Source organism: Hibiscus syriacus, unplaced genomic scaffold (assembly GCF_006381635.1).
Source record: "Hibiscus syriacus cultivar Baekdansim isolate YM2019G1 unplaced genomic scaffold, ASM638163v2 tig00019423_pilon, whole genome shotgun sequence".
In the NCBI taxonomy this organism is placed as follows: domain Eukaryota; kingdom Viridiplantae; phylum Streptophyta; class Magnoliopsida; order Malvales; family Malvaceae; genus Hibiscus; species Hibiscus syriacus.
In genome coordinates, this window is record NW_024062470.1 from 279931 (window position 1) to 298949 (window position 19019).

General features: G+C 36.2%; 4 protein-coding genes and 1 pseudogene across 8 annotated transcripts; 3 read left to right on the forward strand and 2 right to left on the reverse strand.

Annotated features, from left to right (window-relative positions):
- The first annotated feature begins 627 nt into the window (after positions 1 to 627).
- LOC120209638 (zinc finger protein 346-like) lies at positions 628 to 2831 on the forward strand. Its single transcript, XM_039208580.1, has 3 exons — positions 628 to 1000; positions 1478 to 1882; positions 2121 to 2831. The coding sequence occupies exons 1-3, from the start codon at positions 716 to 718 to the stop codon at positions 2592 to 2594; spliced, it is 1164 nt and encodes a 387-aa protein (XP_039064511.1). The 5' UTR covers positions 628 to 715; the 3' UTR covers positions 2595 to 2831.
- Positions 2832 to 4073: 1242 nt separating this feature from the next.
- On the forward strand, positions 4074 to 7358 carry LOC120209639 (phosphoserine phosphatase, chloroplastic-like). Of its 2 annotated transcripts, XM_039208582.1 has the most exons (8): positions 4074 to 4138; positions 4526 to 4761; positions 5092 to 5224; positions 5318 to 5425; positions 5861 to 5954; positions 6344 to 6493; positions 6574 to 6627; positions 7180 to 7311. In XM_039208582.1, the coding sequence occupies exons 2-8, from the start codon at positions 4539 to 4541 to the stop codon at positions 7303 to 7305; spliced, it is 888 nt and encodes a 295-aa protein (XP_039064513.1). In that variant the 5' UTR covers positions 4074 to 4138; positions 4526 to 4538; the 3' UTR covers positions 7306 to 7311. The 2 variants fall into 2 exon arrangements, with proteins under 2 accessions (XP_039064513.1, XP_039064514.1); XM_039208583.1 differs by lacking the exon at positions 4074 to 4138 and having other exon boundaries at positions 4539 to 4761; positions 7180 to 7358.
- A 1067-nt stretch (positions 7359 to 8425) lies between these two features.
- On the forward strand, positions 8426 to 13496 carry LOC120209640. Of its 3 annotated transcripts, none has more exons than XM_039208585.1 (4): positions 8426 to 8612; positions 8904 to 10103; positions 10883 to 11313; positions 12739 to 13496. In XM_039208585.1, exons 2-4 carry the CDS (start codon positions 9212 to 9214, stop codon positions 13447 to 13449), a joined length of 2034 nt encoding a protein of 677 aa, XP_039064516.1. In that variant the 5' UTR covers positions 8426 to 8612; positions 8904 to 9211; the 3' UTR covers positions 13450 to 13496. The 3 variants fall into 3 exon arrangements, with proteins under 3 accessions (XP_039064516.1, XP_039064515.1, XP_039064517.1); XM_039208584.1 differs by having other exon boundaries at positions 8426 to 8581; XM_039208586.1 differs by having other exon boundaries at positions 8426 to 8581; positions 8990 to 10103.
- Positions 13497 to 13905: 409 nt separating this feature from the next.
- On the reverse strand, positions 13906 to 15057 carry LOC120209641 (annotated as a pseudogene).
- A 1145-nt stretch (positions 15058 to 16202) lies between these two features.
- On the reverse strand, positions 16203 to 18882 carry LOC120209642 (glycine-rich RNA-binding protein 4, mitochondrial-like). 2 transcript variants are annotated; one of them, XM_039208588.1, is made up of 6 exons: positions 18818 to 18882; positions 18120 to 18273; positions 17958 to 18026; positions 17524 to 17630; positions 16571 to 16757; positions 16203 to 16519 (listed from the first exon to the last, which is right to left on the reverse strand). In XM_039208588.1, the coding sequence occupies exons 2-6, from the start codon at positions 18262 to 18264 to the stop codon at positions 16281 to 16283; spliced, it is 747 nt and encodes a 248-aa protein (XP_039064519.1). In that variant the 5' UTR covers positions 18265 to 18273; positions 18818 to 18882; the 3' UTR covers positions 16203 to 16280. The 2 variants fall into 2 exon arrangements, with proteins under 2 accessions (XP_039064519.1, XP_039064518.1); XM_039208587.1 differs by having other exon boundaries at positions 16208 to 16757; positions 18818 to 18880.
- Between the last annotated feature and the right edge of the window lie 137 nt (positions 18883 to 19019).

The following is a 19019-nucleotide window of genomic DNA, read 5'->3' on the forward strand; positions in this document are numbered from 1 at the left end:
GGACAAGAAGCTTGGAGATTAAGAAACTGCTTTTATTCCCATGATTTCCCTCGTGCTGATGTCTAAATGAAAGCAAAGAATCCCAGTCTCTCATGAATATTTATTACGGATATAAAATAATAATAAAATATAAATTAAAAAAAATCATGAAAAAAGAAAGAAAAAATCCCACGGCACTCGACAGACAAATCACAAAAAGATTATATAAGAGTACAATAAACCCCGTCATCCTAATTATAAATAGATAAAAAAAAAAGCTTTAGTTTGTGCCATGGACGCATACAACACCATCAATCTACCATTTTGATCGTTAAGATGGTCAAAGGGATAGTTGTTAATTTTAGAGGTCTCAAATTTAAAAATTAACTATTATGAGATATTTGATTCATCGAACGACTTAAATTACTTGATAATGAACACGATCACGATTACCAATGACCTAACCTACTAACGAGTATTTACGAGTCGAGTCGGGTTATAGTGAGTCTCTCTGTGATCCGACCTATTAACAAATAAATTTCTGATGGCCCAGCGGGTGAAGACGAAATAGTGACGCTTGGCCCAACTTCGAAAAGGTCCATTAAGAGGTTCGTCTTCTGTTCCATTCGATTTGCAGGGCGGGGGGAAAGCACAAAATCCATGATCTCAACAACGAGAAAATCCTCTTAAAAAAAATAATTAAACCCTAACCCTAAATCCGTCAAAATTCACGCAAATGCACCAATCACAGCAACAACCGCAACAATCTTCGTTCACATACCTTCCCCAATCCTCAAATCCTATCCCGAATCCTCTATTATCGTATCCTCAACCACCACCTACTCATCCCTCTCATCAACAATTTCTGTACCCTCCAGGAACCGACCCCTATGCCCATCAGCCTCACTTCGCCTTGACCCAAGATGGATTTGAAGTGAACGCTCAGTTTTATGAGGACCCAAATGGGGCCTATCAGAATTGGATCTCTGCACACGCTGATCCCATTACGTGTGATCCTAATGTTACTTCTTCTTTCCCTTTGATTTGAATTTTGGATTTTTATTTGAAACTCGTTACTTTTCGTTTGATATTTCAACTATTTGAGGTCCAGCATTGAGTTCCCCCCCCCCAACTGATAATCATTCATTTTCCGTTGAATTGATGCTTTCTGGAATTTATGTAATATATGTGTGTGTGTGATCCTTAGTATCTATAGTTGATTACATGTTAACTTGTAATGGAAAGGGTGATGTTTTGTTTCGGATTAACTACTACTACCTATGTTACTCAGACTCGGATTTTGAGTATCGTATACAGACGTATCCGTAAATGTGATGGAATTGGGCGTTAGCTACGGATATTTCAACGAAAATGAAGAATCGGAGCAATATAGATGAAATTCTGTGTCTTATATTCTAAAGTGTTTGTCTTTGATGAATATACGAATGGTGTTTGGTCATTTGGATTTTTTATGCTTCATACATTTTGGGGTTTGCAGGTAGCGGCTTTGAATTCCAACGGTTGGTTGAATCAGTCCTCGGCGAATAATTTAGTAACCGCTCCAAATCAAACCGGGCTGATCCAACCAATACGATGTGATGTTTGCAACATTGAATGCAACACAAAAGATGTTTATGACAAACACATTGCGGGAAAGAAGCATCGAAGGAACTTGCAAGAAAAGATTAGCTCCAGTATTGCCTTATTCCCCGAATCTTCCAATGCATCAATACTCGGGGATTCCGGTTTGGTGAATGCTCAAGAGTTGGAGAGGAAGAAGCAAAAACTTTTAAATTCCGGGGCAGCTGTTAACTCTGTTCGAATGTGCACCATATGCAACGTTGCTTGTAACAGCTATGAAGTGTTTGCTAAACATCTTTCCGGGAGGAGGCATGCTGCTCAGGTAACATTAATTATTAAACTACGAAATCTCGAAGTAGAGTTAAATGCCAAGTGTTTTCGATTTATTTTATGTTGTTTTAAGCTTGCATATAAGCATTATTTTCCTCGAGCCCGTTGCTGCCTGCTCATGGATACATTCTCTTAACTTTTTCCAATCCAAAACCTATTTGGTTAGCCCATTTCTTATCTTTGAAAGTTCGGTTTAAATATGATTCTTTTATGTACATGTGATCATGCAGACTGGACTAATAGCTGTTGATGGCATCGGACCTTATCTCGCTGCAGTCCGAGCTAATGATCACTTTTGGAATAAAGGCAAGAAGACAACGAAGATCGTTCAATCTTCGTGGTGTGATGTCTGCCAAATTAACTGCAACAGCAACGATGCCTATGCAAAACACGTGTCCGGAAAAAAGCACCTAAAGAACTTGGAGAATTTAGAAAAATCAAAGAATCCTTCCATGGGTACACCAGCTGGAACAAATCTGATGATTAAACCAGTAGAGAACCCAGCAGTGGCAGCACAGCCCGAAGCAGCATCAAAAGAGGATTTGGAGACTAAGAAACGGAAGGTTATGGAAGGCGGAGCGGCTGCCGCTGCAGTTAGAGTATGCACCATCTGCAACGTCGTATGCAACAGTCAAAAGGTCTTTGAATTTCATCTCAGTGGACAGAAGCATGCCGCCATGGTGAAGAAGCAAGCCGATGTCTGAATAGCAACTGCCACATAAAGCCAATGCACGCAGATTTTGTATCGGACGTTGCGGTTATTACTCGGACTTGTGTGTGGCATTCGAACCGGACCGAGTCTGTTGTCTAAATTGAACTCTTGCTGTCTGCTGTGTAAAGCGTTGGCCGTTGTCAATATAAATTGGTTGAAGTTGCATAGCCTAAGAAATTGTATAAGAGATTTACAAGGACAATGTATATGCAGCATGTAACGTTTTTTAAATTGATCCTAAACTTTTGAAAAATTTTACTAAATTATGACTCATTTTAAATTGATTTCCAAACTTTTAACATTACAATTTCATCCACAAAACTATGACTCATTCTAAATTGGTCACTAAACTTTTGAATATTATAATAACATCCCCAAAATCATTAAAAAAAATTGGGGACCAATATAGAATGAGGGTCATAGTTTGGGGGATGACATTATAATGTTCAAAAGTTTAGGAACTGATTTAGAATGAGAGTCATAGTTTGAGAATGTAATTGGAATGTTCAAAAGTTTAGAATCCAATTTAGAATAAAGGTCATAAATTTGGGATATATAATGCAATTAACTAAAAGATTTATCTTTTAGTAAGGACAATGGAGGGGGACTTAGGAGATATTTTACCTTCAATTAACTCTTTTCTATAAATGGTAAAATACACAGATGGTCGTTGATTATTAAAAGTTATAAATATATTGTTTTGTTAAATCTATCAATTATTAAAAGTTAACAAACAGTTACCCGACTATTCATATGTTTCAATTTCATTTTTTTTTTCATTAAGAATTTGACGATTGTTTGGGATAGAAGTTAACTTGTCGAATGAGATATGGTAAATTCTGATCTCAGAACCGTTTGATATGTAATTTGTGGATATGCTATTTGTTTACATTTTGTCGTCAAGACAGTATTTGAAAGTAATAACGACGTCAATAGACATCATTAAAATATGATTTTATTATATTTTAATTAATAGTTTAACGTTCAACTTAAACTATCGCTAATTTTTTTAACAAAAAATAATGAGTATAAAACATATAAATAATTAAATAATCATTTTTTAACTTTTAATAATAAAAAATTTAATAAAATATTACCTATAATATAAAACTATTTTATAATTTTTAATATTAAAGATACTCAACAAAACATCATCGACTATTATATCCTCGCGCTTGTATAAATGTATTCAATAGTCCATAAACCTTAGTAAGCGGCCAATTTTCCAAATCTCTGTTGGCAAAGGTCAACACGAAGAGACAAAGTAAAAATTATTGTATAAATATATATTTTTATACAAACGGTGGTGGCCAACTGGTCGGCGGCGGATCTCCTCTGTAGCAAATGTTTTTTAATATAGTGTCCAAAATAAAACAACCACTATAGTTTAGTGGCTAAATAGGTAGTTTACCCTTAGGAAGATGAATCATATTCCAACAACTCGAAAGAGCATACCAGTACACAGGAAGAGACCCGAAAGCAGTAACAACAACTCTCCATTCAAATCCAATCTTCTACACCTATAAACCCTCAACGGTAGGCTCCGTTTTGCCTTCCTTGTCCATTTTCTGCGCGGTGATAATTACCTTCTCAGTTTTCGTTGATTGGATTTCTGAGAATTTTGCTTCGCTAATGTTGTATTTGGACATTTTCTCAATCTGGGTTGTCATTTGCATCACTTTCTTATTTTCCTTGTTACTTTCTGCATGTTTTAATGTTTCTTTTTTATCCTTCTTTCTCTTCATCTATGGTGGTGATAAATCCTTTCAGTGTTTTCCTCGATTGGGTTTCTGAGAAAATGTGAGAACTTTACTTTATTAGTGTTGTGCTTGGATATTTTTCAATCTGGATATATCTAGTTATTTGATTCTTTTGATGTTATGGGGAGATTTCTTCATTGCTGTTTTGGATGGTTGGAAACAGATAAATTATTTTGATGGAAGGATTGGTGGGTTCACGAATCATTCCGATTCGAGCTTCATATAGACGGCATTACTCTGCTTTTCTCCCTACATTTTCCTTGCACTTAAGGAAAAACTTGAATCAGGTTCAAGTTTGGATGATGGAACGTCCTAAGTCATTGGATCCGATTGCCGCTTCAATTCAACCGTTAGAACCCTCAACTTCTGGCCACATTGATAATAAGCAGCCTTCCAAAGGTTCTTGTCCTATATATTTCAAGTGGTTGGCTTCATATATTGCTTTAATTGAGTTGCCCAAAAATATTGGATGAAAACAAGAAAGGGGTTTAATTTTAAAGTTAGAATTCTTCGACTTTCTTTTTTCTAAAGTATTCGTGTCCATCACTTTGTTTAACATATGAATAAGCAAAATATATAGAAAAACTTGGGGAACTCTGATAATACTCATATCAGACACACACTATTCGATAGTCACATCCAAGTTTGAGTAATATAGATTAACTTTTCTGTGTCTTGTGATAGTAATTATGGTTTCCTTTATTGATACTCTCCTTTATTACATTCCAGAGGTTCTTGAGCAGTGGAGAAGTGCTGATGCAGTTTGCTTTGATGTGGATAGCACGGTATGCGTAGATGAGGGCATTGATGAACTTGCAGAATTTTGCGGGGCTGGAAAGGCTGTTGCAGAATGGACTGCCAGGTTCTCCTCCCACATTATTGAATTACTTCAATTCCTTCGATGTTATGGATCATAGGTGGTTGATTCTTCTTTTCTTTTTATTCTTTTTGGTAGAGCGATGGGTGGTTCTGTTCCTTTCGAGGAGGCCTTATCTGCCCGATTATCTTTATTCAAACCCTCTCTATCTCAAGTCCAGGATTATCTCGACAAAAGGCCCCCAAGGTACGAGACTCATACTTCACTGGCTTGATTATATCTTGATATGTTCATATGATCACAATGCTTCTCGGTTATGGATAGTTAGTGGTGTTAGATTAGTACGTTGTGCTTATGAGCCATAATTTGAATTAACCTTGCAATTTTTGTGCTGCTATGTTCAATATTTGCTTTAAATATCATGATATCTTGTTATATTATGTTTTAGTTGTAATGCTTGCCTTGTTACTTAATGCACGCGATGTTTCATTTGGGTCCATTATTTTAATGCTGCTACATTATAATTAGCAAAATCCCAGAGCTCATAACCATTTGTCTCTAAAATTCCAGGGCATCGACTTCACAATGAATTAACCATTTTTTATTTGTGTTTTCCATATTTTGTCTTTTATTCAACATGATGATTTAAGGGTTTAGTTCATGATTCTTATTGATCTGTAGGATTTCTCCCGACATAGAAGAACTAGTCAAGAAGCTGAAGTTTAGGAATACAGATGTTTATCTAATTTCTGGGGGCTTCCGTCAAATGATCAATGTATGAAACTATGCTTCTAAATGCTTGAAAGGCTATCTATGTTGTACTTCCTTCTGTTAAAGGCATTCATATGGTTTAATTTTATGTTTTTATGAATTTATATCTGAAATCACTTGCAATATTCCGATGGTATTGCAAATGAAAACTAAAACTAAGAACCTGAACATTAGGTCCTATGATCTTTGGAAAACAGTAAAATAATTAGATGTCGCAAATGATGCGGGGAAATGAACGAGTCTTTGTTTTGCAACCAAACAATGTAGTATCCTATGATCTGTTTTATCAGTTTAGAGTCATTATACAGCATGTAGGTTCCTTACTATTGAAAGAGCCATGTTAATTGTTATTAAATATAATCTGTGATAGTTAATTGAGAAACTCTTTCGTAGCCTGTTGCATCAATCCTCGGAATTCCACAAGAAAACATTTTTGCCAATCAGCTGCTCTTTGGAAGTTCTGGGGAGTTTCTGGGATTTGATGCTAAGGAGCCTACTTCGAGGAGTGGAGGAAAAGCTACTGCTGTTCAACAAATAAGAAAGGTGAGTTTTGTTGCTGTTTTCTGTATCTGTATCGGCTGGCTAAAAGTTCCATATCTGAGCCTGACTAAGAAACTTTCCAGGTTAAGGGATACAAAGCATTGGTCATGATCGGTGATGGTGCTACTGATCTCGAGGTTAGCAAATTCATCTGAACTTTCTCTTTATAGATTTAATCTTGAAGGTTACTATATAAAATAATTCCTCCTTCAATGCATTGAGAATCAATATGTTAACTGTCGACTATTGCATTTAATATAAGAATATCGCTATAAACAGAATGTTAACGAACCTTAAAGACTCCCCCAGGCACAGCTATCAATAAAATCCATCTTTATGCATGGGTTGGGGGAAGTTCATAGTTCCTTCTTTATTCATGCATGTTTAAGAGCAAGATCACTTCTTTTCAACATGCTTTAACAACTATATCAATTGCGTCAAAAATATCTTGTTGTTTGTTTGAGAGAGTGACGGTGAGGGTGTCTCTGAAAAATCTCGAGTTCATAATCTATTCAGGGTGTCTCAGAAGAATCCCGAGTTCATTGTCTATTCATTGATTTTATATTGTTGAGCACTAAGGGAGATTTCCGGATGTTTTTGTAACTAAATCCCTTCATTATATTCGAGCAGCATTTTGCTTTTTCAATGTGATTTTTCTAATTTGATTTTATCTTCGGTTTGCAACCTAGGCCCGTAAACCAGGAGGTGCCGACTTGTTTATTTGTTATGCCGGTGTTCAACTGCGGGAACCCGTTGCGGCGAAAGCTGATTGGCTGGTCTTCAACTTCACTGATCTTATAAATGCCTTGGAGTAACTTTCTGATTTACACGCCTTTTGTTTTTTCCGTTTTCACGTACAAGTTTCCTCCAAGTGAGCTTTAAGCATTCGTTTATGGTGTTCGTGTGTGTGTCGGATACGAGTACCTGTTCAAGATTAGTATATTCAACTGTTTCCAAGTTTTTCTATGTATTCGGAAGGCGTGTTTCGTAGCCGAATACATCGAACGAGTGTGCGAAAATACGAAGACTTTAAAACAAAATTATTGAATGAAAAGAGAAGTTGGAGCAACACAGTACATGAATTTAGCTTATGGACATGAATTGTATGAGATTTTTGTATGAATGATATTTTATAGCTAAATTGTTACAAAGGCCCCTCAACTTTGCCATTGTATTTAAAATAGCCCTTTGTACTTTTGTAAACCTAATTACCCAAGGTTCTTACTTTAATTTGTATCTAAATAGGCCTTCAATCTTCAAAGTGCATTTAAATAAGTTTCTCAACTGTTACTTTATACCTCAGTAAGCACACTTTCGATTTAAAAAGTAAAATTTACGTTTTTTCATTCAATTTGTCAACTTTTAAAAGTACAGGGACTAATGGTATATTTTAACTAAAACACAAGTCTAAAGATCTTAATGTCTTGACAATAAATTATCGTTCGATGCTTCATTTTAACGAGAATATTTGATTTAATTAATACGATTAGAATAGCACTTAACATAGAGTAATTATTTGCATTAACATTGCTTAAATGCTATGTTGTCAGTGTGTAAAATTTCTTTCTTTACATTTATTTTTATAATATACGATAATATCTAATTATAAATTTATATAATTATTCTAGAAATCGATTTTGATTTTATACTTTAAAATATAAAAGATAAACAAATTAGGGAAATTTATTTAAAATCATTTTTCCAATTAAGTATGGTAGGAATTATGGATTTGTTTTGGAAGTCAATATTACCTTGAATAACCATTTTGTAAGTTTTTGAATTTACGTGACTAAAATTAAAATTATTAATAGATTGATGACCATTTTACGTAGTTTACCCTAATATTTATTTTATTTATTGAAAAACCCTATGTTTTTAGTGTAAAGAAAAAAGCTAAAAAAAATTACTTTGATACAACAAGGGGTGCAGGTGAGTGAATGTAGCTTTGTTTAGATAACAGAGCGGCAAAGGGCTCTTCTTCTTCCAGGGAAAGATTCAACAACGAGAAATACATCTTCCTTTTAAACTTGGGTCTGCTAGATTTTGCTTCAATACTCAATCTGATCCTCAAAGAACACGAAAAGAAAAGAGGTAAATACCATTTCTTTTTGGTCCATTTTAGGTGCGAATTGTTTCTTCTGCAGTTCTTAGATTGTTTTCAAATGGGTAAAGCTTGGATTTTTACATCGTTCTCGGAACTGTGTGTTTCTTTGGAGGTTGTTTTTGTTGACGTTTAAGTTGTTTGTCTTAAGAAATGGGATTTCGTTCATTTATGGCTTTGCTTGTTATTTGCTTCCAGTTAAATGAATTTGGGTTTCTTGACAGTTAGTTAGGCTTCTTGTGTTTATGATGTAGTGTTCGATTGCCTGGAAATTAATAGTTTGAATAAGCTGATATTTGTTTGTGGTTTCAGGCATCTTAGCTTTGCACGTTGCGTTGTGTTTCATGAGAACTTGGATTCAGGAAGACAAAGGAGAAAATCTGCTTCAGTTGATTCAGGTGTCAGATTTGTAATTCAAGAAGGTTTTGATGTTTTGGTCTCTAGTTAGTTAATTGTTGTATTCGAGTGCTAAAGGCTGTATAGCCTGTGAGACCATGTTGAGCTTCATGGAAATTGTTGCTTTGAGGTTTTGGATGTCGAGGATTGATATAGAGGTCAACTTTTGTGGTGTCAAGCTCGGGTAGTTTTTGAAATTTTCATGCACGAGCACTCGAGCAGAAATGGATTTGTGGTTTGTTGCAGCTGCTGCTGCTGCTGGATATTTGGTTAAATTTTGGCAAAATCTTACGACCGATAGAAATGGATTTCCCGAGGCTTCTGCCGATTCCGGAATTGGGAAGGTTGTACCCGGGAAAGATCCGGTCCACAAATTTGCTATGATAAGGAAAATGTGGAACGATGTTTCCCCGGATGGAAGAGAGTTTTTGGATAGCAAAATTTCAGATATTTACAAACTAAATGTGGCTTCAGCTGCTGAAATGGATTCTGCTAGTGGTTTCGATAGTGAAAAGATGGGGAGTTCAGCACATCCAATAGATCACAATGAGATTTCTCGATCAGGTTTATCACCAGGATCGTTGACAAATGAAAACCTAAGAGAAGATCGATTTGGAAAAGAGCCAGGTGCCGATAGCGGTAGTGATTCTGCTACTATCACTAGAATAGACTCTTTTAACGAGTCTATGCGGAAAAGAAGCTCTCTTAAAACTAAACATTCATATGGGCATGTACTTAAACCGCTAAGCTCCTTAGATAGTTGCCTCATGGCTCAACTACATATGCAACATGTCAAAATGGAGGAGTACGTGCTTAGTTCCGTTCCGTCACCTGCAACACAGATCTTGAGACCTTTGCTGATAACCGATGGAAGCCGAGTAATCAACAGAGTAAGTGGTGATTTTTCTAATGGATCAAATAAAATTGAGGACAATAAGCTGCAAAACCAGGCCACCTTTGAAAAGAACGGATGTGTGTATGCAATTCCTCCATTGCGAAAATTCGGTTCGCCAGATCTCCTTGAGAAGTTGAAACGTAAGAGTGGAAATGATCGTGATGGAAGGCCAAACATTTCTTGCAAAATTGCTTCCGAAAAGCAGTTTCATTCACATTGGGGTAATTCTCTTACATTGTTTTTTCAATTTTTCTTCTACTATTTATATCGATACTATAAGAATCTGTTACTTATTACCGAATGCTGCTTTTCAATTTCGAAATTTGTTACCTTGCAAAATGTGTTGGAAACTGAGAGAAGTAAATGAAAAATATGTATACCGTAGCGTAGATAAAAAGTAAAAGCATGTTACCATCACATTTTGGGATATGAACACGGTTGCAGTGAAATCTCGAGTGTCACTGTTCCTTTCTTTTCTTTTGTCATTGTTTTCTGGCAGTGGAGGTGGGAAAAGCTTATTAGGGTGGTAAAATGTTTTACTGATTTGTTGGACCTCTCGGAGTACCATGAAGAAAGGGAATAAACCGTAGAATTTATTACCTTTTCTCCTTCATTATAATGAACTAAATTGCATCAGAAACAGTTTCTTATAAGTTACTCGGACTTGGGAGCGAGTATTAGATAATGATATGTGTTTGCTATAAGTGCTTTTTATTTTTTCTGAAGTTTTACCTTATAAGTGGAGGGTTGTTCCATCGGAAATTTCTAGGATATGTGTTCTTGGAGAAAAATGAAGTCTCGGTAGGATGTTTAAGCCTGCTGAACCATTTATTTGTTTTGGCATCGTATAAGTTCTTTTCAGAGATGAGCTTAAGCAAGTCTTTCAGTCGCTTGTTATCTTCGATGCATTTGTTTTAACTCTGTATTCCATTCATTGCACTTATAATTTTTCTCCTATAATCTAATCAATTGCATAGCCTAACCCTTTTATACGAAACAGGTCGTTATGATCGAGTGGTTCAGTTTTGTCTCGGGATTTCTATCGGAACAATATGTTCTTATTTAGGAAATAGAAGGGAAGTTGAGAAATTGAGAGGATTGTTAAAGCAGGCTGAGAACTTGGTTCAAGATCTTCAAGAGGAGCTCGAAATGAAAGATTCATTGACGGTGAAGGAGCTAGTCAATGAGAATTATGAATCAGAAGAAACATATCACAATTCCTTTACCGACGGGGAAACGAATTTGTCTTCCCTTGAACGTAATACAGATAATTTAACAAGGTTCAATGGTGAAGCATCATATCATCAAAAGGTAGAGGAAAGTGAGGAATCTATGAGTAAAATCGAAGCTGAACTTGAAGCCGAACTTGAGAGGTTGGGGCTAAACATGGATGTATCAAATCATGAGCGTAGACTGCCCGATCTCGTCGAGGTAAGCTTGTGTTTACCTTAGCATTTCCATGGAGCTTTACAGATGTTTTAATGAATTCATTTTATTGATAGCATTTGTGTCACCTGGTCTCGTATGGCATTTTCTCATTTTATTCAATGAATTTATTTATTTATTATAAGAATTGGAGGTCTCATTAAAAACCTTCTTCATAATTGTCGAAGCCTTAAAGGTATTCAGCAAAAAGCGGAAGGAGGAAAAGAGTACCTCATAGTTTTATTAATGAAAGGGTAAAATTCACCCCAAGCTTACAAACACCAATTATAGAACCTCATCTACCATACCCATAACAAAACAAAATACAACAATCAACTCCCCTACAGTCACCCTATCCCCTTTTTAGCTAGTTCATCCGCATCCCTATTTGCACTCCTATTAACAACCCTTAGGAGGATCTCGTCCCTACTAACTACCGAGGCGATCTCCTTATAAAAAGGACACTGAAAAAACACCCGTTAGATATGGATAAAAGAGAGAGACCAGCTCTGATAGCCTTCAGTTCAGCCAACGCCGGGGGACCTGGTCCAATGGATTCCGAGAAAGATTCATTTACCTGGCCACTAAAATTCCTCACCAAACCCCCAATACCACCTGTACTCCAATCCCTCTTCACAGCCCCATCCACATTCAACTTGAGGAAACCAACAGGGGGAGGGGACCAAGACCGTAACGCCGATAAGGTCGGAGAAAACGTCCTCAAAACAGTGCATGAATCTGCCAAAGATGGATCTCCAATCAAGGAATCAAACGGAATCATAGAATGAGGGTGTTAAGCTGAAAACCAAGATGCAAGACGAAATCTAGATAGGAAAAGTAGGGACCTTGTACTATAAGTTGAAAAGCAAATAAGTTACCTATGGGACCTTTTATACGAACATATTATTCCGATAAAATAAGATCAAAACTAAATGTACAGGGACTATCTTGTATTTTGATGGCAATCTTCAATAAGCTGGGACCTTGTATTTCCTATATACGAACATATTCTTGAAGATTGCCATCAAAATAAGTTAAACTACCTATGGGACCTTGTACTATAAGTTGAAAAGCAAATTAGTCACTTTCACCATAAAAGTGAGCAATTTAGTCCCTGTACATTTAGTTTTGAAGTAGAGGTGAAATTTGGCCCTTTACTCTAAAAGCGAGCAATATAAGGGTTTTTCTCTCTCTTTATTATGTAGTGTGCAAAAATGGTACACTTTTCAACTATGTTACTCAAATTTGGGAGTGATACGTTCGAATGTGTCAAACACGAGTACGTTAGAAAAAAAAGGTCTGAGCAACTTAAATTTTCTTTGTATGAATATGATTCCACTTGGCTGTTTGCTTCTATAATTTTTTGTGTTAACCTTCCTGCTAGCTCGTTTGAACCAGATATACTAATAATACAGCTTAAAATTCATGCAGATCGACCCAGATTTTGTAGCAGATTTTGCTGAAGGTGAATTGAGATCTGATATGGTCACCGGACATCCTCTTGTTCAATCTATATCTAATGAAGATAGAAGCGGCACCTCAACTACTCATTCTGCAAATTACGCCGTCTCTCCCCGAGAGTTGAGCTTGCGTTTGCATGAGGTGATTCAGTCAAGGCTTAAAGAACGAGTACAAGAACTTGAGACAGCCCTCGAGAACAGCCAGAGGAAGGTGAAGCTAATGGAATCAAAGCATAAGAATCCTAATAACAAATGGAAATACTCGACAGCACTGGAGACTCCACCAATAAATGAAGATCTCCATTGCACGTCAAAGCCTCAAGTCCCGAAATTATCATGGGAAACTCCAGATCATGCATACAATGAGGCTTATGAAGAGGTGACAAAAGTGGGTACACCATTTCGTATTTATCGGAATAATCATCAAGAAAAGCTGCCTTGGAGTGACCAATACGATACAAACAGATCCGATGGAACATTTTATGATCAGGTAAGAACATCGGAAGATCAAACTTCAAGGGTCCAGGAACTACTTGATGTGAGTGTGAGTGAAGATGAATGTAGTGATAATGATGATGAAATGGAGAAGCTATTGATACAGCAAATTGTGGAGAAAACCAAGAAAGGAACTCCTGTATTGCTAAATGCACAGAGAATATTGTTTTCCATGAATGAAATTTAACTTTTGAGAATCATATTGAAATCGAGAGACCGAAATTCTTGCAGTTTATACATATAGGACTTGTATTCTTTACTACAGCAATTTACACTTCGACATTTTGATTCTAAGTTCCGAACTAATACTCTTCAAACAAGGATTTTCACAAAACTATAGTTCAACACAATCTATTCGGGTGTTACTCGGAATCGAGTGTGTATCGAATATGTGCAGAAATGAAGCTTAAATAGAAATGAAGAGTCGGAACAACATACGGAACAATTTCCCTAACTTTTCCCTCAGATTTCGACCTCCTTAGTACTAAACCGAATAAGTTCATGGATAATAAAATAAGAAAAAACAATATGAACCCTAATGAATGCTTCTATAGTTGCTACTTAGTTCCCCACCTCAGTACTAAATTAGGGTTTCTCCTAAGTAAACAGAAAATTCATTTCATTTTTTTTCTTTGCAAAATATAATTAGATACCTCTTTCAAGGTTTCAACTTCACTGATAGATAAACAGAGTTCAACAAAACATTTTGCACCAACAGCATCAATGTAATGCCCAAACCAGCTACAATGGCAAGATAACATGCATACACCGTCATAAAATCATACATCGCTGCCCTACCGACTAACACCCTGTAGAAGATGAAATCCCCCAGTCCAAGCTTGATAGCACCGGATGAACCTAACCCCATACCTTCTAGCATCAAGCTTTCAGCTGACATACCGAGATCAATCAACGGCGCCCAAAGCTCAGCATCCCTTTCCCATACCTGCCCCTCTTCCACGCTGGCCATTCTTGTACCACTATGACTGGCTTGAACAACATTAACAGTAGAATTCAAATCAGAAACAACATTAACATTTCTCCTCCGAATCTAGCCTAAAGTTTTGCCTTCCTCTCCAAATCCGTCTTTGAACAGGACCCGAAGCAGGGTCATGATGCGTAACCGGCCTAGCCTCATAAACCAAGGCCGGGATATCTTCATCCCTTGACATAGCAAGCTCTACAAGGAGCCTTAAAGGTCCAACAGGCAATAGAACAGCAGCAAGATCATACAATGCCAAGGCAACCAACACCACCCAAGTAGTCCATTCAGGCAAAAGAGTACACCAATAAGCAACCAACATTCCAATTAGAACCAAGTACCCTTGTGTCACAATAATCGCCACTTTTCACATAAAAACAGCCAAAACACCAATAACAGCAAAATTAAACAAAAGCACCAAAAAGGTAACGCCATCAAAGGGGACACTGAATTTTTCAATTAAAAACAAGACAATCTCACCACCCATGAATCCCAAAACAACGAAAGAAGAAAACTCCATATAGATTTTCAAGAACTTAGTGCATCTGAGGTAAAAAAAAAAAAAAAGAGGACCAAAATGAAGGTAGCAACAGTGACAACAGCAACAAATGCTAAGGAATTCAAAAGGGCACCTAGGAATTTGTGCCAGGATGAATCGGAGCTGGTTTCTGAGTAAGCAATGGTTGCGATTGAAGTGACGGAAAGTGAAGAGCTTGAGTTGAGAATTGGGACCAAAAGGACGACTAGAAACATGCAGATTGAAACAGGGGTTAGGATTCTGATGATTTCCTGGCCTAAGGAATCAAGGAGGGTTTTGGGCCATTAGGGTGCTCAAATTTGGGATAAAGTTTGAATCTTGATGGAGTTTCTTCTATGATTTCTCGATTCTCCAGGTTTTTTTGTTACTAAAGCTTGCTGAGATTTTGCGGCTGGGCAAAGTTCTATTGATCAGGGATGGAGGAATTGGATTGTGAACCCTCGATTATTACTGCGGTGCTGAAATTTCACACATATTTTATTAAATTTTAAAATTCTTAAATTAATTATTTAATTTTTTTTTAAAAAAAAATAAAATTTTCTAGTCACTCCTTGTCTCTCTAATTTTACAATAGCATAACCTACCATAAAAGTGTCAAAAAAACATTTATTAGTAGTATTTTTTTTTATAATTTTTTATTAAATCAAATTAGGGTAAACTACGTATTTAATATCTAAACTAATCATTTTAGTTTGTTTTACTATTAAACTTTTAATTTTTTTTAAAATCATATCTAACATTTAGTTTTTGTTTCATTTTAGTATCCTACCGTTAAAAATTTAACGCGTTTAGTATATAAACTATTAATTTTGATCCGTTTTAGCACCTAAATTTTAATTTTTTCAAAACTTAAAATTAAATTTTGAACAGACTAAAATTGATAATTTAAATGCTAAACGTGTAATTTATCTATTAGATTATTCACCGATTACCTTTCGCCGCGTATCGTCCACATTCCTCTACCTAGCATCCCTAAATAACCATTAATCAAATTGGTTATATCCATAGAATTGGCTTGTGATAAGCATTTTAATATCGCTTAAACAACGTCTTCAAGTTGAATTATTGTGTATACAAAAAATTTTCTACTAGAAGACTCGTACAAAATCAAATGTGTGATACGGATCGATTTGAATTAACCAAAGCAAAATCTAAAAACCGAGAGGACAATAAAAAATACACATAAATTGGGCTACATAGCATATGTAACTAAATTAAAATTTTATGTTTATCCATACATAGTTATTAGTCTAAATGTCACATCACTAAAGATTCTAAACTAAACTCTCGACTAATATCAGTTAGTAATTAATATAACAGTAATTTATTCGAACTCAAAATTATTCCTTTCCACGAAAGAGAGATTCAAGAAAGTAAAAGAAAGTTTTACAAAGACCAAAAAGTCACATAATTTTATCGAATAAAAATAAGTTTCCAAGAAAGCAACGGCCATAACTAAATAACCAAACAATTTACTGCTACTTGAAACCGACTTGCTTCATGCCCTTTTGGCGAAATCACTTCCGTTCTCATCATTGTCGTCCCGGAAGTTCTCGTTCATTGGCTCGTTCGAGTCGTCTCCTCCCTCCTTGAAGCCATCTTCAGCACTACCGAATTGATCACCGCTATCAAATCCCGTATTCTGACTTCCATATCCAGCAGGACCACCGGTGGCAACGTCAGCATTGAAGTTCCCACCATCGAAATTGGTTGCAGCAGATTGATCGAAACCACCATAATTTCCTTGGCCTCCATAATTACCACCACCACCAAATCCAGCATTACCTCCATAATTTCCAGATGAGGGACTGGCATTTCTATTGTAGCCATCACCACCTCCATAATTACCACCACCATATCCACCACCATATCCACCACCACCACCATAGCCACCACCGCCATAGCCACCACCTCCAAAGTTACGAGGAGGTCTCTCAGCTGCATAGTTCACTCTTACTTGGCGGCCATGGAGAACCTACAAGAAGAAAGACAACCAAAAAATCCCACAAATTACTACAGCAGATAAAAGAACCAATGCTGCTATGTTAAGCATCTGCAAAATCAAACAGGGTTGGCAAAGATAAAACTACTGTTTTCACCCTTATCTATATCAGAGAGATTAACCAAGAATATTATGATGATAAAACATCTGCATGCCAAATCAATTACTTATATACACATGCAAATAAAGGCCTACATAACATATTTTTTTTCAAGTAATGAAAATTATTCGTATGTTGAGGCGATTGAGAAAATTAATGTGGATCTTGTACTTCATATTAAGAATTACTAGCAGACATGAAAGGGATCCCAATAAGTTGCCAAGGAAAAACGAGTTATAACATGAAGATTGAGGCCCTGACAGAGCAGAAGAGATTACCGTGTTTCCAGATGCTGATAGTGAACTTGAGTAGCATATACTAACATAAAATTAATTTGCCATGCAATTTGCAATTCATACAATGCAAAAGCTTTTACGATAGTTCCAGCAACATAAGAAGAGAAGACCCAATAGAATTACAATACAGAAATTGCATGCATCATATTCTGATTTTGATCTCTTCGTACAAAGATTTAACCATATATACTCGATTACTCGTCATAAAATACATTAGCATCCTATGAAGTTTACTTAAACAACAGAAACCAGCAGATATTCCAAGACCGCCAATATGAAAGGAATAAGCAAATCCTTCAAAGTTCAAAGTTCAAACAATAGATACTCAGATGCCTTATATTACCTGTCCATCCAAGGCCTGTATTGCGCTGTAAGCATCCTCGGTACTGGTGTACGTGACGAAGCCAAATCCTCTAGACCTGCCCGTTTCTCGGTCCACGATTACTCTTGCTACAATAAATATCAAATTAATCAGTTCAACTGTTTTACAAATATAAAAGCAGTGGACATTAAACAAACTTGACTGCAAACTCAAAGTTAGTACACCATAAGCACAAGTCCACACAAACTAGAAGTTAAAAACATTCGTTCATTTTGAAAACATGTCAAAGGTGGCATCTAAATCTTCATGGGACATGCCATTATACTCAAAACATGAACTGACATGACACACTCGACATGTAGAGTAAAATATTTAATCATCCCAAGATACTTCCAAATCCCTTTCATAGTGGCAGTTACAAATTGAAATAAACAAATACATTCACCGCAGCATACCTTCAACAACTTCACCATATTGGCTGAAAGCGTCTCTCAGACCTTGGTCATCAGTTTGGTATGAAATACCTGCAATAAAAGAAAATTAACAAGAAACCTACAAAAAAACAGGTAACAGAAAACAGTTTGCTCCTAAAGTATAAACGAAAGCTGGATGCACACCTCCGACAAAAACTTTCGAGCTCGGGGAGTCTGACATGCACCGGAACACTTGAAAAAGACCGGGCCTTGAAGAAGACAACTGAGAATTGATCTGTGTAGTCGATGCCTGCCTAAACATATTCCCAATTTTACTTAAGAAAGCCATTGTTACAACCTACAAAGAAAACAAAAAATTTGAACTTCACTTTCAGCAAATGAAACAGAAAAAACAGTAACAACAAAAACAGTGAAAATATCTACAGTAAAAGAAACAAACATAGTAACCTATTTTACATGATTTGAACTTTCATCCGCATTGATCTCGTATCTTTACCACTCTCAAAACCCTAACCCACAATACCCCAAATTTCTATTTTCTTTTTCATGCTCAAATGGCACAAAACCAAGCAAGAAAAGAACAAAACAACAGTTAAATATCGATTTTCAATCATCTCCCAAGAAACCCAATCCTCCATGATCTTAAGCAACAAAACAGAAAAACAAAAACAACCCAAGCAGATGATTACATAATAACACGAAATACCCAAACAGAAATCCAATACAACGAAAAGTTAGGGAAAAGATTAAAACGATACAGCAATGAAGAGAAACCCTTTCAAATGAAAAAAGATGAACAGCCAGATGAACAGATCAACGTGAGAAACGAAAAAACTAGAGAAATTTGAAAATAAAGCTTATGATTCTTTACGAAGCATAACCTTCTGATTACGGAACTGAACTACCGGGAGAATTGTATCTCTGAGAAAAAACCCTCGGGGTTTATGTAGACGGTGCGGCGTTCAGATATTTTAGCTGAAAATTTCTTTTACACGTGTGAATTTTTTATTGGGTTGTCTTTTTCAGGTCGGGAAAACTCGGAAAATATTTGATTTTTTAGTTAACAAATATTACATATATAAT